General features: G+C 37.8%; 1 protein-coding gene across 6 annotated transcripts in view; it reads right to left on the bottom strand.

Moving 5' to 3' along the window:
• The window catches only part of KIAA1958 (KIAA1958 ortholog), a 187614-nt gene that overhangs the window by 75985 nt on the left and 90598 nt on the right, over positions 1–21031 (bottom strand). For all 6 annotated transcript variants that reach the window (XR_009564265.2, XM_030858988.3, XM_030858989.3 and 3 more), the window contains exon 2: positions 13341–14535. Coding sequence is in view for 5 of the 6 variants with exons in the window: in XM_030858988.3 (XP_030714848.1) it covers positions 13341–14511 (1171 nt within the window). In the remaining variant the exon portion in view is untranslated. The remainder of the gene's footprint in view (positions 1–13340; positions 14536–21031) is intronic.

Consider the following 21031-nt stretch of genomic DNA (forward strand, 5'->3'; position numbering starts at 1 on the left):
AAATGCTGATAAAACTAATTAACTTCTCAGAAAATTATGCATTTGTACAACAGAGAGCAATTAACTTGATTTTCTACTTTTGCCTTTCAGAAAACTAGTAAACAATTATATTTTTAATTCTTAAAGATAGATCACTAGTTGTCTGCAAAAATAAGCAATATTACAATTTTAATTTTACTAGGCTCATGTTATTTTTAGATATGTAGAAAGTGTCTTGAGTAAATTATATTGTGGAAAGGGTTGCCTGTAGCCTCTGCACTTTTAATTTCCCTCTAAGAAAGACTTGCTTTCATTTATCATAGTGGTTTAATTGTTCACTTAACCACTTTTAGCCATATATCATCCTAGTCTTTATAAATATGTTATCTAAAGGCAACCAATTTAGTATTAGAAAGCCACTCACAGTTTAACAGCATCTTCGTTCAGGAAATATTTTAAACAGCTTTTTAAAAAAGTTCGGAATGTTTTGAGAGGGCTAGAGTTAAGGTGTCTCTCCCATTCAGAGTGCAGGCTGTGTGTGAGCAAGAACCATGTTTTCTGCCTTGTTCATTGGGGTATCTGCAGTACCCAGCCTGAACTTGGCCTTGGTAGGCTTCCAATGGATATTTGTTGAATAAATGGTCACGGCATGTTTCAGAACTCCTAACGGATGTTTCATCCTATATGCAGAGAATTATGACTACATTGTAGATATATGGGTCCTGAAGACCTTTCAGCATTACCTACAACAGTGCTGTGCCTTTGGACAGAGAATACGAGGGTGGCAACAGAGATCCCAAGAGGCCAAACACTCAGAAGTCATCAAGTCGAATTTCCAAATCATCTAACTCTGTTTCCTCCATACTAAATGCCTTTATTGTTGCCTCATTCGAGCATTTATTGCCATCTCCCATCTGGATTACTGCAAGTAATGGCCTATAAAACAGTTCTCAGTCCGTCTCTACTTCCCCACTGCTATCAGTGTGATCTTCTAAGATAACGAACTGTGTCCCTCGGCTCCCCACGTTAAGTTTGTGACATCACATGAAAAGCCTTTCACAGGTGACTCCAGCCCATCTTTCCAGCAGCAATTCTCCTAACCGCTTTGAAATCTACGCTCACACCACACTCAAACCTTTGCTTCCCTGCATACGTTCCAGCCCTAATTTAATGTCTTTGCTCATGTTGTTCCATCTACTTGAAATCCTCTTCCCTGTGTCCCAAAAGGCTGAGTCAACTGCTCCTTATGTTCCACAGCATTTTATATACCTCTTTCTATACACTTGGAGTTGGAGTTGTTGGTTTGTCTGCTGCCTTCTCTGCACAATGATGTACTGGGGTCAGGGAATTTGCCATTCATCTTTGTATTTTCACTAGTCCTGTCATATGGTTGATCTTGAAATAAATGTTTGATAAACTGAAGTGCAAGTGACTTGTCCAGATGCTTAGTAGAAAAAGAGACTTAGATACGTGCTTCCTGTTTCTGATAAAGCGAATCCTTCTATTAAACCCTAGGTCTTTTTAAAAATGATTCTCAGAAAAAAATAATCACTTTAGGATATACTCTAGCAGACTAAACTTTGGAAAAGTTATAGGCATGACCTAAAAATAAAAGAAAGGGAAGGGGAAGCAATTAGTGGTGTAGTCTCTTCCTACACCAAGACAAGCAGAGATAGGGACCAGCATGCAAAGCACCAACCCCTCCTCTCTTAGTTAACAAGCAGGAGACCACACTTCTTCCCCTGGAACTCCAAGCAAATCATCTAGTTTCTTTGTAACTCATTTCCTGTCAGTAAAATGAAGGAAACAACCTCTTCTTCATGCAACTCAAGTAGTGCTGATCCTGGAAATGAAAGTGCTATATATCCATAGATAATAGAGGACATTTTGTTTTTGTGGTTTTTATTTATTCCAACAGAAGAACTTAAAAAAAAAATTCTCCCATGACAACATCACATCATAATCATAAGGAGGAAAGCCACAGTGAAATCTGTGAGAATAATTCTCAAATTCCTTGTGCATAAACAAGTATACTGGGAGATAATGGTAGTAAAGTTTGCTCTCTTACCAAAAAACCCTCTATATTCAGTAAAAACAATAATGTCATATGCCTTCATCTCATAAATATTCCACAATCAACTTTATTTATGCTTCATGATCTATGTTTAAAAAGTAATCACATTTAGAAACATACAGAAAAGTATGCAGAATACTAAATTATGCTTACCATGAACCAGAGGGCTCTGTATGGATTACTTTAATCCTTATATCAACCCTAGAGAATAGATACATTATCTTCTTCATTATACAGATGATAAAGCTAAGCCAACAGAGAGGTTAAGTGACTTGCCAAAGTCACCCAGAAAATGAGTGGCAGGGCTGGGATTTGCATCCAGGCAGCTGTGTGCCCAGATTTTCACAGTTAAGCACTGTGTTTATATTGCCTCTTGTATAACATATACTCATGTTCCTGCCAGATTTAATAAATGTTAATAATGTCATATTTGTTCCATGGTTTTAAAAGAAAATATCACATAAAGAAGATGTGGTACAGATATACAATGGAATATTACTCAGCCATAAAAAGGAACTAAATTGTGCCATTTACAGAGACATGGATGGACCTAGAGACTGTCATACAGAGTGAAGTAAGTCAGAAAAAGAAAAACAAATACCATATAATATTGCTTATATGTGGAATACAGAAAAATGGTACAGATGAACTTATTTGCAAAGTAGAAACAGAGACACAGATGTAGAGAACAAACGTATGGATACCAAGGAGGGGAGGGGTCACTGGGATGAACTGGGAGATTGGGACTGACAGATATATACTACTATGTATAAAATAGATAACTAATGAGAACCTACTGTATAGACAGGGAACTCTACTCAGTGCTCTGTGGTGACCTAAATGGGAAGGAAATCCAAAAAAAGAAGGGATATATGTATACATATAGCCGATTCACTTTGCTGTACAGCAGAAACAATACAACATTGTAAAGCAATGATACTCCAATAAAAATTTTTTTAAAAATTAAAAAAATAAAATATCACAGATATTCAAGTTTCCTGTGCACCCATTCTCATCCCCCCTCTTTCCCAAAGGCAACCACTATCATGTACTGATGCATCATGGGTCCTTCCAGCCCATGTTTCATAATTGATTACTGTGGTATGTGAGAATGTAACATACAGTACATAGTAATGCCTGTTTGTTTTTTAGGTATTGTACTCTAAATATTATTCAGCAACTCCGTTTTCAAGATTTATCTACATTAATTAATGCAGATCTGCCTGATGCATATATTCCATTGAAAAATACATCACAATTTATCTACTGACAGACACTGAGGTTGTTAACTGATTTTTTTCTTGTTATCACAAAGAAAGTTGCAATGTATACCCCTCCACATTTCTCCTTTTATAATATGAGGAAATTTCTCTAGGATAGATCCTAGAAACTTAATGCCAAGGTTATATGATATGCACATCTTTAACTTTATTAGATACTATAAATTGCTCTCCAAAGTGGTTGTACCAATTTATATTCCCACCAGCATGTTCCCCATACTTTCAACAACGTCTGGAGTAAAAATTGATAATTTTTGCCTTTCTGATGGTATCGTATTGTTGTTTTAATTTACATTCCCCTGATAACCAGTGAGGTTGAACATTTTTCATATGTTTATTAACTGTATGGGTTTCCTCTTATTAGAAGCACCTCTTCATTTCCTTTGCTCATTTCTCTACTGGATTATTTGACCTTTTCCCTACTGACTTGTGGCAGTTCTTTACATATTCTGTATACGAATATTTTTCTTTATGCACATTAAAATCATCTCATAGATTATTGCTTGTCTTTTAACTTTATGATATCCCTGTCCCAGCTAAGATTTTAAAGGCTGTCAGCATTTTCAATCTTTTCCTTTATGGTTTGTGCTTTTTTGTGTGTCTCATTTAAATAACTGTTCCCAACACCAAGGCTGTTTTGCAAGATTTCCTTCAAGCAGTTTTAAGTTTTATATTTCCATATTTAGATCTTTAAATGAGTTTTATTTTCATGTCTGATGTGACGTAAGGATCTAATTTTATTTTGTTCTACACGGATGACCAACTGTGCAATATCATTCATTGTCTGGTCCATCCTTCTCCCACTGATTTGTGATGGCTCTATTTCACATACAGTTCACATATATGTACAGGAGTGTTTCTGGGCTCCCTATTATGTTCCATGGCTCTATGTGTCTATCTTTGTTGCCAAACTATTCCATTTTAATTACTACAGCTTTATAATAAGTTACATATAATAATGTTATAAATTATATAAGGTATAGTGGGTTTTCATTACTGCCTTGGTAAAACGTTGGTGAAGACCTAAATACTTTGAAAAGACATGACGATATAGCCAATTATTTTTCTTTTCATAACAGAGTGACTGTACTTAATCTCATGTCTCCCTCCCATACTCCTTCCCCAGTATAGAAAACAAGCCTAAAAACTAATTAAAAACCACAACTTCGTCTTTTCTAAGAATTGCAAAACAGGAAGGAAGGAAGGAGGGAAGTGCCCCTCAGCCAGAGGCTGGAGACCACCATCTCCAGTTCCTTAAAAACATTTTGATCACGGGAGTTCTACTATACATGATAAAACCTAAGACAATCCCCCACCACCACTCTGAGAAGTGCCCTTTGATCAGCTGGGGAGAGAAGACCCTGTGACACTCAAGTAGGACAGTCAACAGCTGGTGATCTTCAAGTACAGAAACAATTGAGACGTGTGATACTCAGCAGAGGGGTGGAAGGTGCCTCCAAAAGCCTATTAGAAGGGGTGCTGATAGTAATATCTGAAAGGGTTCACAGTGTTCAGTAACACGCTTAGGGATCTATAGCTTCATCAAGGTTTTGACCTGCTCTCTCTTCCTATGGACATGCAGTCCCATATCACAATGGGAGAGAGGGACCTGATTTCTTCCCTGTGCAATTAGGTGAGTGGAGTGTTGAGTGGAACAAAGTTATTGACTTTAGATGATGTTGCTAACATCAAGCAGTGAGTCCTGGAAACTCCTGGGAGCAGGTACCTAACTTTCCCCCTGGACACGTTCTCAACACTGACTACTTACCGACAGGATGACTGCATGTATACTACGCTCAAGGCATTGGGACTGAAGAGAAGGGTGCTTGGTAGCTCCATTAAATCCTCCCTCAGTATTACAAGAGAAGGGGTACAAGAATAAATTAGGTAAGCATCTAGTCCATTTACTTTCTTCTAAGAGGCCTAATGAAATGAAGCTCACTCCCTTTTACCAGATCTTACCAAACTTTCCACATTTTTACCACCCACTACCGATGTCAACTCAAGGGTGAAATTATGCAAAGAGAAAAAGAAATGGAGGGTAAAAAGGAAGGAAAGAAATAAAATATATGAGACAATATGAAATGTCAATGTGCAGATTTCCTAATATCCTCCATATTTGGGCTACCTCCTGGTGATTTTGAAGGTCAATCAATCTCTCTGTCTCAGGGGATCAAACTGAGAAATAGTAAAGAAATAAAATAGATCATTTCAGGAAATAGTAGCACCATGTGAAATGACATGAGAAAAAATACACCTAAGAGAAAACTAATCATTCAAAATTAACTTTTAAGAAATACTCAACACTGTGTTAAGAAGCTCCAACTGTGTTTTCTCTCATTTTTCCAAAACTGCTCTTAAAGCCCATAGCTGAGTACAAAGGTACTAAGTACCTCCTTCTCATTCCCAGTTCAGTGGAACTCCCCACAATGGACATATTTCAGCAAAAACCCCCACTGGGAAGAGAGAGAAGGTTTAGGGCAAGGAGAAGCTATCTCTACCCCTCAGCATCTTAAGAGTTGCTTACAGTTTGTATAGCAAGATAGCACACGCTACAGGGCATGTTGTATTAGTGGTTACTTACCAAGGGGATATTTATTTTAGCTAAAAATATAAACCTAGTGATAAAAAGAAAATTATTTTATTTTTCATGCCACATCTAGGAGAGGTGAACACCTTTCCTGGGTTCAGAGGTTATATTCCTCCAGCTTCTTTGTTTAAAACAATGAAAGCCCAGTCTAGCTAGTTTAGGCAAGAAAAGAATTTAATAAAGGCCACACAATTTCCCACAACACCAGGAAACCAGGTTTAGAGGTGACCACGCCACAGATTTGCACTGTTGGAGACAAATCAGCCACCAAACTCCAGCTTGGGCTTCTAACAGTGGAACACTGGTCCTGCTGCCTCTAGAAATTGGACTGTATTTACCAAAAACAGATCCTTCTAGGTACTTCTTCCTTTTTTTTTTTTCGGCTGCATCGCACAGCATGTGAGATCTTTTTTTTCCTTTTTTTAAAATTTATTTTTGGCTACGCGTGGGCTTTCTCTAGTTGCGCTGAGCAGGGGCTAATCTTTGTTGTGGTGCGCAGGCTTCTCATTGCAGTGGTTTCTCTTGTGGAGCACGGGCTCCAGGCGCACAGGCTTCAGGAGTTGTGGCACGCAGGCTCTAGAGCGCAGGCTCAGTAGTTGTGGCACACGGGCTTAGTTGCTCTGTGGCATGTGGGATCTTCCCGGACCAGGGCTCGAACCCGTGTCCCCTGCATTGGCAGACAGATTCCTAACAACTGCGTCACCAGGGAAGCTCCCAGCATGTGGGATCTTAGTTCCCCCACCAGGGATCGAACTCATGCCCCCTGCATTGGAAGCATGGAGTCAACCACTGGATCTCCAGGGAAGTCCTAGTACTTCTGATTAGAGTCTAGAGTGAGTGCATTTGACTGGCAAAGTTTCAGGTCACTAGATTGTGCCCTCACTGAAATATAAACTTGGAAAAGTGAGTTTCTGGCCTCTCCAATGGGAAAGTGCAGATATACAAAGGAGGGAATTCTCTCAAAGGGGAAGAGTATTCAAAGTCACAGTGAAGCCAGAGGGGATAACAATGTGCCCTCTAATGTGGAAACTGCATTTCCTAAATCCCTGCTTCTCAAGCTTCAGTGTGCAAACAGATCACCTGGAGATCCTGTTAAAATGCAAATTCTGATTCTGTGGGTCTGGGGTGGGACCTGAGAATCTGCATTCCTAATAAGTTCCCAGGTGAGACTGGTCCACAGACCATTTTAGTAGATGAATAGATGTTACTGCATAAAATCAGAATCTATTATACTTGACTATTCAAGAGTATTGAGCACAGTCTAATAATGGCAGCAATGATGATAACAATGAAAATATTAATAATGGTGGAAACTATTATTTACTGAATGTTTATCACATGTCATGTACTCTCTTTACTGCTTCACCTATACTTTGCATTTGGTCTCACATGTCTGTGAGACAGACATGTTATTATTTTTCAAATGAGGAAACTGAGTCTCAGAGAAATAAAATGACTTAGCTAAGGTCACAAGGCCAGTAGGAGGTAGGGCTGGGAATCAACCTAGGCATGTCTGATCCCAGACTCTGAGTGGCCAAGCTCTACTATCTCAGTGCCCAGCACTGCCTGCCATATCAATCCTCAGATGAGCACCCCTTTATGAAAACGAGGGAAATGATGGTATTAACTGAGCCTGAATTTTAATTTTGCCTCTCTTACCTTTCAGAATTTATGTTGCAGGTCTTCCTGCAGGAAGGTACAGGAAAGGATGTAGCTAAGAAAGCAAATTTAGTCTTGTTCCACCTTGTAAGAAGAGGCATATATTTCTTGTAGGATAAGGAAATATATAAAATAATGTATGCATGTATATGTATGTATACATATGCATATATATACAGACATAAAAGCATATGCTTACTTATACATATTTCTATCCCTTATATTAGAATACTGTTCTAGTATACCTAGTCTTTGAATGACACATATAAACAACTCCTCTATCTGCCCACACAAAGAAAACTAAATGCTCAAATAAACAAACAACAGCAACAAAAACCCACCCCACACAAATAGTAGTAGGTGTCTCTGGTGTGCTACCTCTTTCAAGATTAGAATCCAGAATGTCCCTGGAAGAACACTCCCACCTGACCCCAACACTCAGCTGTGGGGTCTACTTAGGAATGGTCTCAATACAGTTCCCAGGGTATGAGCTTGATGCTTCAAGGACTAATTTGGGGGTTAGTGGGGAGGCGGTGGCACAGGCTCTGTCCACTGCTAGGCATGAATCCCAGCAACACTTGGCAACCGCCTTGGAGACCAAGCAGGGATCAAGTATCTATAGGTGAAGCTAATACAGAGGAAGCGGAGATGAGACATGGTAAGAGAGAAACTATAGACATTGTTTGAACCCTGGATAAAAGCTCATTTGAAGATGTGTCCTTCGACTATAACGCAGTTAATTGTCTTTATACATTTATTTTAACTCAGATCTTCTGTTTCTGACAAGAGAAACCATTGTTTATTTGTGTCAACACAGACCAAATAACTAGAAGTAATATGCAACTTAATTTTTAAAACCTCACTGAACTCAATTTTACATGAGTAGGTTTCAAAAAGTATTCTATTAAATGCTTTAGACTACATCCATTTTTCTCTGAATGCATTGTTTTATAGAAAATATAATCAATTAGTAAAAATTAGAAAAAAAAGATAAAGAGATTAAAAAAAACCCAAAACTGAAAATCTAGAAATAGACCCAGTTATAAACAAAAATGAGATACATAAATAAATTCAGTGTACAATGGGAATTATTCAATAAGTGATGTTGGAACATTTGACTACCTATAAAAATAATGAAGTGAGGTTCCACCCTAAAATATATTCTGATTGTAGAGTTAAAGGTAAAAAAAGAAAGGAGACAGAAGGGGAGGAGAGGAAAAGAAAAACAAAATACAAAACAGAAGACAATATAGGAAAATATATATTTGATTCAAGACAGGAATTCCTAAGCAAAATGCCAAAGGCAGAAGAGATGATAGCTAAGTAGACAGATAGATAGATAGGTAGGTAGAGGTTGAAAAAACAGCCTTCATAAAAATTAAGAAAATCCATACCTCAAAAAATCCCATCAACAAAATTATATAGAAATTAATGGTGGACTCCCCTGGTGGCACTGTGGTTAAGAATCCACCTGCCAATGCAGGGGACACAGGTTCGAGCCCTGGTCCGGGAAGATTCCATATGCTGCAGAGCAACTAGGCTCGTGCACCACAACTACTGAGCCTGAGCTCTAGAGTCCGTGCTCTGCAACAAGAGAAGCCACCGAAATGAGAAGCCCACACACTGCAACAAACAGTAGCCCCTGCTCACTGCAACTAGAGAAAAAGCCCGTGTGCAGCAATAAAGATCCAATGCAGCCAAAAAAATTAATTAATTAATAAAAAAATTAATGGTAAAGTGGGAAAATGTATTTCCAATATACATGGATATGTATTTCCAATATATATGATAGACTATGAGTTAATATTTCTAATATATAAAGAACACATATGAATCTATTAGAAAAAGATAAAGATGTAGATTCTCAAAAGAAAACACATATATTACAAATGTGAAAAGCAAAAGTTGATTGCTTGCTACAATAAAACTTCTGGGAAAAAAAGCTGACTAATAAAAGGGGTTCTCCTACACTGTTGGTGGGAATGTAAGTTGGTACAGCCACTATGGAAAACAGTATGGAGGTTCCTCAGAAAACTAAAAATAGAATGACCATATGATCCAGCAATCCCACTTCTGGTAATATATCCAGACAAAACTATAATTCAAAAAGATACATGCACCCCTACATGCACAGCAGCACTATTCACAACAGCCAAAACATGGAAACAACCTAAATGTCCATCGACAGATGAATGGATAAAGAAGATGTGGTACATAAATACAATGGAATACTACTCAGCCATAAAAAAGAACGAAATAATGCCATTCACAGCAACTAGAGATTATCATACTAAGTGAAGTAAGTCAGAAAGACAAATACCATACGATATCACTTACATGTAGAACCTAAAATATGGCACAAATGAACCTATCTACAAAACAGAAACAGACTCATAGACATAGAGAACAGATTTGTGGTTACTAAGGGGGAGGGGGGAGGAAAAGGGATGGACTGGGAGTTTGGGGTTGGTAGATGCAAACTATTACATTCAGAATGGATAAACAACAAGGTCCTAATGGATAGCACAGGGAACTATATTCAATATCCTGTGATAAAACATGATGGAAAACAATATAAAAAAAGAATGTATACATGTGTATAACTGAGTCACTTTGCTGTATAGCAGAGATTAGCACAACATTGTAAATCAACTATACTTCAAATAAACATGGGGGGTTCTTGCACAAAATCATAAAAGAAGCTGTGTGTATGTATGTATATTTAAGAAATATACACATAGAAACCCAACTCATGATGCAATAAAAATTTAAATTTATGACAAATGCTCCAAATTTACATAAAAATCTCAAAAATTAATGGAATTGAAACCACTGCGAGATAGTCAATAATTCTTCTAATAATGTATGTCCTCTTTACTCATGACTGTTTGCTAAGATTTGAGTTGAGCATTGTAATAGGGCTGACATGAAAATTAATAATTTTATCCACACATTGTTAACATTTGTTAACTTTGTGAGTTTAGTTCTAAACAGAAATAAGAACGGTTTTCCAATAGGGAAACAGATTTTTTTTGGCCGCACTGCGCATCTTGTGGGATCTTAGGTCCCTGACCAGGGATTGAACCTGGGGCCACAGCAGTGAAAGCACCAAGTCCTAACCACTGAACCGCCAGGGAACTGCCAGGAAATAGAATTTAAATGACATCAGTAAAACTAAACAAAGTGGAACAATTTCTCTTTGTTTCTGTCTGACTAGTCATTTGTCAAATTATTTATTTTAAAAATATTATTCAAAGGTATGCAGTATTTCTACAATGATTTGATAAAGACTTAAGGTTGCACAACATCCATTTTAAAAGTACCCGATGTTGCTTTGAGCTAGTTCTTTCAGAACCTTTCTTCTTTGCTTAGTCCTAAGTATGCTTTACATATTAAGTACTTAAGGTCCATTTGTACATATTCATTCACATACATTTGGATGTGCTGGAGTCTAAATTTTTTTAAAAAAAACCTATGTTTAAAATAAATTTATTCTAATATAAATAAATATGCAAATAAATAAATAAAACTTTTAGAGCACAGAGCCTAGTTTGGGCTCTACAGAACAAAGGTAAATTATAAGTTAACTTTATATATCTCTCATAAAAGAAAAGTATCAATCAGATTTTTATTTGTCCATTGATGTTTCCAGTCCAAATAGTATTTCTCTAAAGCTAATAATATCTTAGCAATATAATATCCTTCCACAGAACAATGGATCAAAACATCAGGATCATTCTTTAGGAAATTCCTATTACAGTCAGTTTGAGCCTCAATGTCTCATTTACTATACACATACTAGTGGACTAATATCCACAAGGCAGATGCAAGGAAATCTTTCAACTTACTTTTGCAGGGGTAAATTATTAGAAGGATATGCAATACAAACAATAGTTTTACTAAGCTGTTTTGCTATACTGGACCACTTTATAAAATACATTTCTGAATTCTACCCTCAAATATAAACTAAGTGAGAATGTAGAAACTCTGTCAGGCTGTCTCCTATTTTACAAAAAAAAGGGAGGAGGGGGACAAATAAATAAACCAAATTCACAACTATTTAAGTGAAAAGGTACTACTTATACCCTATATGTATCAAGAGTTAGAGTCTTAATACAAAGACTTTCACAAGCCTAATAAAGATAATATTGTGTCTAATGATGTGAATATTGGCCAAAGACCATGTTGTGATTAAGTGATTGAATTAAAACTAGAAAGGAAGGAAGGAAGAAGGAGAGACAGCCCAGGGAATGGGACAGAATATTTACAAATCGTATTTAATAGAAGACTTACAACCAGAATCTATAAAGAACTCTTATAACTCACCAATAAAACGACAACATAACTAGAAAATGGGCAAAGGATCTGAATGGGTTTTTCTCAAAAGAAAGATATACAAATGGCCAATAAGCACATTAAAAAATATATAGTCATAAGGGTAATACAAATCAAAACTACAACAAGTTACTACTTCACACACCCAGCAGGATAATTTTTTCAATGGAAAATAACAAGTGTTGGTGAGCATACGGTGAAATAGGAATCTTTTAAAATTGTTGGTGAGATTGTAAAACAGTGAAGCTGCATTGGAACACCGTTTGGCAGCTCCTCAAACATAGAGTTACCATATGACCCAGTGATTCCACCTCTAGGTAGCTGCCCAAGTGAAATGAAAATATATGTCCACACAAAAACTTGTATATAAATGATATTAGCAGCATTATTTACCACAGCCAAAAAATGGAAACAACCTAAGTATCCATCAGCTGATAAAGGAAAAACAAAATGTGGTCTATTCATACAATGAAATAGAAAGGAAAATAACACTGATAGACGCTACCACACAGATTAACCTTAAAAAAATTATGCTAAGTACAAGAAGGCCATCACAAAAGGCCACAAAATAAGAGTCTATTTATATGAAATGTGCACAACAGGCAGATCCATAGAGACAGAAAGTAGATTAGTGGTTGACTGGGGCTGGGAGGAGAGAAAGAATTACTGCTAATGGGTATGGGGTTTCTTTCTGGGGTGATGAAAATATTTTGAAATTAGATACTAGTGATGGTTAATAATAGCCCAGATTAAATAAATACTGAATGTTAGAATTACAGAACATTTAGAATGTTAGAATTACAGATAGGGGCCTCATATAATTATTTCTTTCTCCTCTCAATCCATTCCAGTTAGGTCCATGTATTCCAGAAATGCAAGTTATCTGATTATTATAAATTTTGAGAGAAAAAATAAAATACTTCTTTGAGATATATTTGTTGCTTTTTAAAAAAACTTGTTTTAAACTGCCACACCAACTAAAATGAATAAAGTGCTAAATTGGTTCAAATAAATAATACTGAAAAAAACATCAGGTCCATTTTCAAAGTATGCCTAAACCAACATCATTTTGGCTTCAAAACAGTAACCAAGAGCATTAAAAAAAACTTTCAAAAATAACTTTACTTATAAAAATTCAGCTTAAGATCAGATACAAACCTTAAATACAGCCATGCAATATCAACAGCACAATCCTACAGCTGTCCTCTCAGCCCTGAGGTACATCGACTGGATAGATGGCCTTATTTCAGATGAATTTCCTTTACTGTATCACCTGGATGTATAGTATTTCATTATTTCTATCTTTCTGAGAATAATAAAGGCCCAAATTCTAGCAAATTGAGCCAGTGGTTTTAGGAGTGCTGACGGCGCAGAATTCTCTGATGTACGTGGATGAGGGACTCTGTCACCTCACGTGCCATACCTGGTATGCACTGTGCCGTGGCCTCAGTGGTTATGGTCGGAGCAACTGGGGGCTGCTGCTGACTGGAGCTCACTTCTGGCTCTGTGTTAACTGAGGGAGAAAGGGCCACCTCACAGGAGGAGACCTGGCTGGGCAGATGGGACAGGAACTCTTCAGAAGCAACTTGCTCATCCTGTCCAGGCAGCTGCAGGGCAGACAAAGGGATGCTGATCTGTTTGTTAGGATGGGATGTGCTCACCGGCATCTGTATGGCCACCTGCTGGCTGGTGCCATGGGCACTAGTGGGTCCTCTGTTTGGTGAAGCCAAAGATACCCTACCAGTCTTCTGGACGACTGGTCTAGACATCACAGAGGGGGATGCAGACATACCATGTGGGTCTAGCTCTGTGCTGATGGCAGATGTTACATGGGGAATCAGCTTAGCAGACCCTATACAGGAGGGACCAGCATGAGTCTGAGGCTTAGGTTTTGCCATCTGCGTCAATGAGAGGGCTGGTCCATCTACCCCTCCGGTCAGCTCTGCATTCGCCACAATATAATAATCTTCAGGAATCTCCTGTTTGATTTTCTTAATGATCACATCACTGCTGCATTCATCAATCATCTGAGCTTGGGAGCTTGAATGGAGAGAAGATGGGACTATTCCAGGCCTTTTTCGAGCAATGCTTTGAGGCCTTTGGGTTTGGGGTTCAAAGTCACTATCCTCATCTGTAACAGAAGATTCACAAACCATGTCAAACAGAGTGTTTTCATCTTCATACTCTTCAACAGCTTCATCCAGTTCAGAGGGCTCACTGCAATAAGAGAAGTCACAAGAGTCTCTGGTCCGATTACAGTCTAGCTTTGCTTTCACTGGTCTCCCAGGGTACCTTTCAACGGGGCTAGTTTGTGTCTCAGAGGGCACTCCAATTATACTGGGACTATCAGAGTTAAAACTTCTGTTATCCTGGAAACAGACCCTTTCTTGGGAGCCAGCTCTGCAAGTAGCTGTCAGTGGCCAGTGATAAGCATGGCCCGCACTACAGCCCCACATTGCTGTCAGATTCCCATGGGAACCTTCCGAAAGCAAATGTTTCAGGTTTGGAATGAGGCTGCAAATGGTCCCATGGCTGTGGGCCCAGCTGACCAATTTGGATAGATTCTCAGATGAGGTATGAAGGCAATCCTCCATGTTACAGGATCAGCAGTGTCTTTCCTAAAGGAAAATAATGAGAATAAGAAGCTATTATTACCCAAGATATTCCCATATCTCAATCACTTCAATTTCCTTAAACTATGATCATATGGCATTAAAAAAATGTACTTCAAAACTGTATCCAGTTAATATCACTGCATATGGGCAGAGACTGGAAGAGAATACAGGAAAAAAACTAAAAACAATCGATGGTTTATGGCTATGGGACTTGAGAAACTTTTTGTTAATTTCCTTTATTGTTATAATGTCTACATAAGAAAAAAAAGTAAAAGAAAAAAAAAAGAAACAAGCAATAAAAAAGAGGTGAGCTTTTTCATAGTACATTTTACTTCCAAAGTCACACAGACAGAGGTTCAGTCAGCCCTGTAATAATAAAATGTGTGTATTATTTGTATTAACCAGGAGGATGAACTTCTAACTTCACCTTCTGCTACCATAAACTTCATTACTAGAGGCAGGGCCACCAAAGGCTTAGATCCATTCTAGGATGGATGTCACAGAAGGGAAATCTGCTGGGCACCAGAAAACAAATGACACTACTGGGAGTCCAAGAAGAGAATGAGGGGCTGTATCTGGGAAGTGGGGAAGAAAAGTTTTTAACAGAGATGGGAAAACAGTCTGGGAGGGGAGCCACTAGAGGCCCCTGCTGGGGTCAGGGGCACAGGCAGGCTGTAGACCAGAAGCAAGGATGGGTAGGCCGGGTGCCAGCACCCTAACCAAATCTTAGGAGCAGGCTCCCCACCTCCTTGCTGTCTGAAATTTCTGAGACATTGCCTTTATCTCACAATTTAGAGGTAAAAACATGCGTCTGGTGTATTTCACCATCTGAGGTTCCTAAACACCCAAGTTGGTATATAATCAACTACCACAGAGGAATGAATCATTCCTTATTGGGAAGAGGTCAAAAAGAATACTTGTTATGGGTCCTTGACTGGGTAAGAGTGAGGACAACATGATGAGCAAAAAGAGTAAAGAGGCACGTGGAGTCCACATGTGATTAGAAAGATTTAATAAGGCTCTGTCAAAAGGGATATCCTGGGAAGAACTAGGGAGGAAGGAACAAGGATCTTTTTTTTTTTTTGAATTTTTGAATTTTATTATTTTTTTATACACCAGGTTGTTATTAATTATCCATTTTATACATATTAGTGTATACATGTCAATCCCAATCTCCCAGTTCATCACACCACCACCACTACCACCCCCCGCCACTTTCCCCCCTTGGTGTCCATACATTTGTTCTCTATATCTGTATCTCTATTTCTGCCCTGCAAACCAGTTCATCTGTACCATTCTTGTAGAGGAACAAAGATCTTGATGTGTGTTCCCTGGTAATCTGCAGCTGTGGGTGACAAAAGGTACCTCGCTGGAAGTGGGTTCTGCACTAAGGTGCCAAGGTCCAACTGCAATGTCATGTGACCATGCAAAAGGGCGCATAAGAGCCTCCATTCTCTGCCCTGCCTCCATGGTACACCAACAGTAGTGTTTGGTCAATTCAAACCCTTTAACATGTTTTGTAACATGTGTGATATGGCCTCTGTGATACGGCCACGGCTATAGTCAACATCCCGACCCTCATTTTCTGCTACTACTATGGCCTTTTCCCATATTTCCTGTCTCCTCTCTAAACAGTTTCTCACCCCCACTGGGCCTCTAAAAACTCATTCTTTGGCTTGATATGTAGCCTTCCTCTTTCTTCACCTGGAAAACCCCTTCAAGACTGACCACCTCCTGTTGATGTCTTTCTAGATACTCTTTCAGTCTCAGAGATTTTAGATTTTCTTCCTGTACTTCCATTATCTCAAGAAACTTGGCCTTTGCTGTACTGTTATCAATGGACATTCTTACCCATTTCCCAGACTTGACTGAGGATTACCTGAGGACTGGGACTATGATATAATTTTTCATTCATCAATGAGGACCTACTTAGGGATACAGAAGTTAATAAGATATGGTCCTGCTCTTGAGACCTTATAATCTATTGCTGGTGCTGAATAAATGAATGAAGAGTGAATGAATGAATTTATAAATGCTGGCAGCACCATCAACACTAACAAAGTAAACATATAAGACCCTCAAATAAGAAACAAGAAATTTCCTCCTAAGACTTTTATTGTAATCATTCAAGGGATTAGAGGCTTTTCTCCCCAGTGATGTAACCAAAACACGGCTGTCTTGTGTATGTAGCAGAGTAATACATGAACATCCAGATTTTATGAAGCAGCACAACAAATCAGAAGGACAGGGACTAGTGTGGGAGTCAAGAACTTCAAATTTTCATCCTGGAGCTCCTGTCTGTGGCCTCAGACAAGCCACTAATTATCTCTAAGCTTAAAATGACAGGACTATAATCTTTATGTTTCCTTCGTACTCTAGCAATTTAGGAACTTACTTCATTTATATTCCTTTCATATAACTTTAAAGTAGAAATGCAGAAAAACAGAAAGACTGGGTGGGGGGTGTTGATGTTTGTTTGTGTGTGTGTTGTCTGCGCCGCACGGCTTGCGGGATCTTAGTTCCCCAACCAGCGACCGAACCTGAGCCCTCGGCAGTGAAAGCACAGAGTCCTAACCACTGGTCCACCAAGGAATTCCCTGATGTTTGTTTTTTGAGCTTTCTTAACATATCTGTTTAGTTGGTATGGCAGAGACTGCTGTTTGCCTACCCAGTATCCACTGTCTCTTATTCATCACAGAGTCCCAATCTATTGGGGCAGCAATATGCTCACCTAAAACATATTTCCCAGCTTCCTTTGAAATGGGAAATCGTATGACACCATTCTGGCCAATAATATGTAAACGGAAGTCACTGGGTGGGGCTTCTGCAAAAGCTCTTTGAAGCACAGACTTGTCCCAGTTTTCGCCTTTTTCCCTTTGTCCTTCCCTTTCTTCCTGCCTGGAATAAGGATATGATGGCTGGGCCTGCAGAGGCTATCTTAGGAGCATGAAATAAGGACTTAAGGATGGGAGAGAATAGCCAGACGAGCTTGCTGACATCATGGAGCCACTGCATCAGCTCTGAACTGCCTAAGATTCCTTGTTACTTAAGGGAAAGATAATCCCATGATCTTGCTTAAGCCACTGTTGTTGAACTATTTGATTACACACAGCTGAACTCAACTACTAACTGATACACAAAAAATAATACATTCACCTCTGGTTTTTGAAACCTCAGAGCAGAATCCTTCATTTTCTTTGCACTATACTCTAGGTTTCTCAGACTGGATTCCACAAATAAATCTTGGGAGGTCTATAATTTTATGGCATAATGTTTATAATTGTTTTCATTTTTATCATAATAAAAATACAGTTAATATAAGCATATTATGAATTATCTAAATCTTATATCTAAGTATCACCTTGTAATTTTAGTTTCCCTTTGCCTTTGTATCTATACTCATATTAGTGTCCACAATCAACTAAAGTAACATCACTCAACTTCCAATTTGTTGGGAAACTTTTTCATGCTGTACTCTTTCTAGCAGATATAAATACAAAACTACTTTTCGGCATTAATAATTTTCAAATGAAAAGTATTATGATTTGACATCATGAAAATGGCATATGTAATGTGAAGCAAAATACCTCTTTAAATGTCGTAGGCTAACGAGAAAAGAAATAAATGATATATGCTCACAGAAAAAATCATATACATTATGGCACAATATTTGAATGAAGTCATTGTAACAGTTCAAACTGTAAAAAATGTGGCAGAATCAAAACACAAAATTGTATAAGCCTGAGGAAGTCAAAAGTACTTATTGTCCAGGTAAAAGCTACTATACAGTAGTAAAATAGTAACTTTGCTGAAGACCCGCAGCCAGAAAAAATTATAATTAAAATAAAAGACAAAGTGGATAAAACTTTAAATTTTGTTAAAAGCTTATCCACTTAATTCTATAATAATCACCAACCTCTAAGAATCAACAGGTAGTAATCATAAGTCACTTTTATTACATTATGGAACTTACTAGCAATCTCATGAAGAGGCTCTTAAACTTTTCTTGAGTACCATAAAATAAAAATATTTTTCCAGTATTACTATTAATATAATTCAACCAGGCAACCAATGTTAACTGGTAGCTTTGAGAGCATAATTAGCTAATATTTAAGGTACTTAAATGGATTGAGACTAAGCTGACAAGGAATAGCTATCAATATACTGCAATATATTCAAAGTTTAATACAAAACAGAACCAACCATAAGACAATCAAGGTACTTTCAAACTGCTGAGAATAAGTACAGCTAACCCTTGAACAATATGGGTTTGAACTGCGCAGATGTACTTAAACAGTGATATTTTTCAATAGTAAATAGTACACTACTACACAGTCAGTGGTTGGTTGAACCCTGGATACAGAGGGCCTACTATAAATTATACACAGATTAACTTGGAGTTGTTCAAGGATCAACTGTAGTTTCTAGGATCTACTAATTTCCTTCAGCAGTCTGATGATAAGCTCTATGCTGAAAAATAATGTTTCTTCTACATTTTCAAGAATAGAAAAATGACTTCAGATAGGATTTTCCCATATTTTCTATGAGCAATGATTGGATTAGACACTAAGCTTTACAGAATTATCATGGGATATGTCATTAAAAATTGGCCAAGGAGGCCTGCCTAGTAGGTTAAGTATGAGATTTGATTATCCTAAATCAGCAAACAAAGCTATAAAGTTATCATCACCACACTGTTAACTTAGGCAAGCAGATATTCTATCATTAGTATTTATATTGTTGAAGTCAAAATCAGAAACATTATAGAATCAGACTTTCTACCATTAAACCTAACATTAGGTTTCAGAACAACATAAAACTATTATTATATCTAACATTCACTGAACAATTACTGATTGCCAGGTACTACTCTAGGACTTGACATATCAATAATCCTAATTATATCAACAATCCTAATAAATTAGATAACTTATTATCCTCATTTTACTTGGACAAAGTAATGGTAGAGCCAAAATTTGAACTTCAGTCTTAACTCCAGAGTCCACACTGTTAATTAACATACTATACTGCCTCCAGCATTATAATAGTAGAAAGATACTGTCTCAAGTCTGGTTCTCTTATCATATTAATGTTGTTAATCTGAACTTATGGTGTTGTAATTTTACTTTAGTTGAATTTGTACGTCTGTTTTTTTTCTTTTTGCGGTATGCGAGCCTCTCACTGTTGTGGCCTCTCCTGTTGCGGAGCACAGGAGCCGGACACGCAGGCTCAGCAGCCATAGCTCACGGGCCCAGCCGCTCCGTGGCACGTGGGATCTTCCCAGACCGGGGCACAAACCCGTGTCCCATGCATCGGCAGGCGGACTCTCAACCACTGCGCCACCAGGGAAGCCCAGTTTTGATTTACAGGTTTATTAGAAGTATAAGCATATATTTTACGTATAAACATATTTAAATAACATTGTGATGAAAATGACTTAAGCCAGCACTAGGTATAAAGAAGGTTCATGAAAATATTTTTCTTTCAAAAATTTGAGAAAAACTTTTTTTTTAGAAAAAAAAAGGTATAAAAATATTATGTCACTTTTCCAAAGCCTGACAATGAGCTACCAGTCAAACACCATGAATATCTTGTTGGCTTTCACCTGACTTTAGTTACAACAATTTGCCCCACAGTTCATATAGTCTCTCTCTTTATGAGGTTCTGAACCTTTTAAAGGACTTGGTGTTGCTGTTGTTTTAATACCACGAAATCTCAATTACTGAGGCATAACAAAATGACACAAGAAGAAACAGAAAATCTGAGTAGCCATTTATCTATAAAATAAATTGAATTAAAAAAAATCTTGGGCTTCCCTGGTGTTGAGAATCCGCCTGCCAATGCAGGGGACACGGGCTCGAGCCCTGGTCCAGGAAAATCCCACATGCCACGGAGCAACTAGGCCTGTGAGCCACAACTACTGAGCCTGTGCATCTGGAGCCTGTGCTCCGCAACAAGAGAGGCCACGATAGTGAGAGGCCCGCGCACCACAAGGAAGAGTGGCCCCCGCTCACCACAACTAGAGTAAGCCCTCGCACAGAAATGAAGACCCAACACAGCCAAAAATAAATATAAATAAATAATAATAAAAACAATCTTTTCCAAAAAAAAGATTTCACTGGTAAATTCTATCACTCATCAAGAAAGAAATAATACCAAAATTATGTAAATATTTTCAAAAACTAGGAGGAAGAACTACCCAACTTGTTTGAGGCTAGCATAACCCTTAATACCAAAACCAGACAAAGATATTACAATAAAGAATATTATAGATCAATATTCCTAATTTGATGTAAAATGCTTTAAAAACTTTAGCAAGCAGAATCCAACAATATATAAAATGGGTAATACATCATGACCAATCCCAAGAATGCAGACTTATCCCAGGAACGCAAGGTTGGCTGTTTATTCGAAAACTAATCATACTCCAATAAAAATTAATAAAAACAAAAACCAAAACCTAATCAATATAATTCAACATATTAACCATCCACTGGGG

The sequence above is a fragment of the Globicephala melas genome, chromosome 6 (genome assembly GCF_963455315.2).
Source record: "Globicephala melas chromosome 6, mGloMel1.2, whole genome shotgun sequence".
In the NCBI taxonomy this organism is placed as follows: domain Eukaryota; kingdom Metazoa; phylum Chordata; class Mammalia; order Artiodactyla; family Delphinidae; genus Globicephala; species Globicephala melas.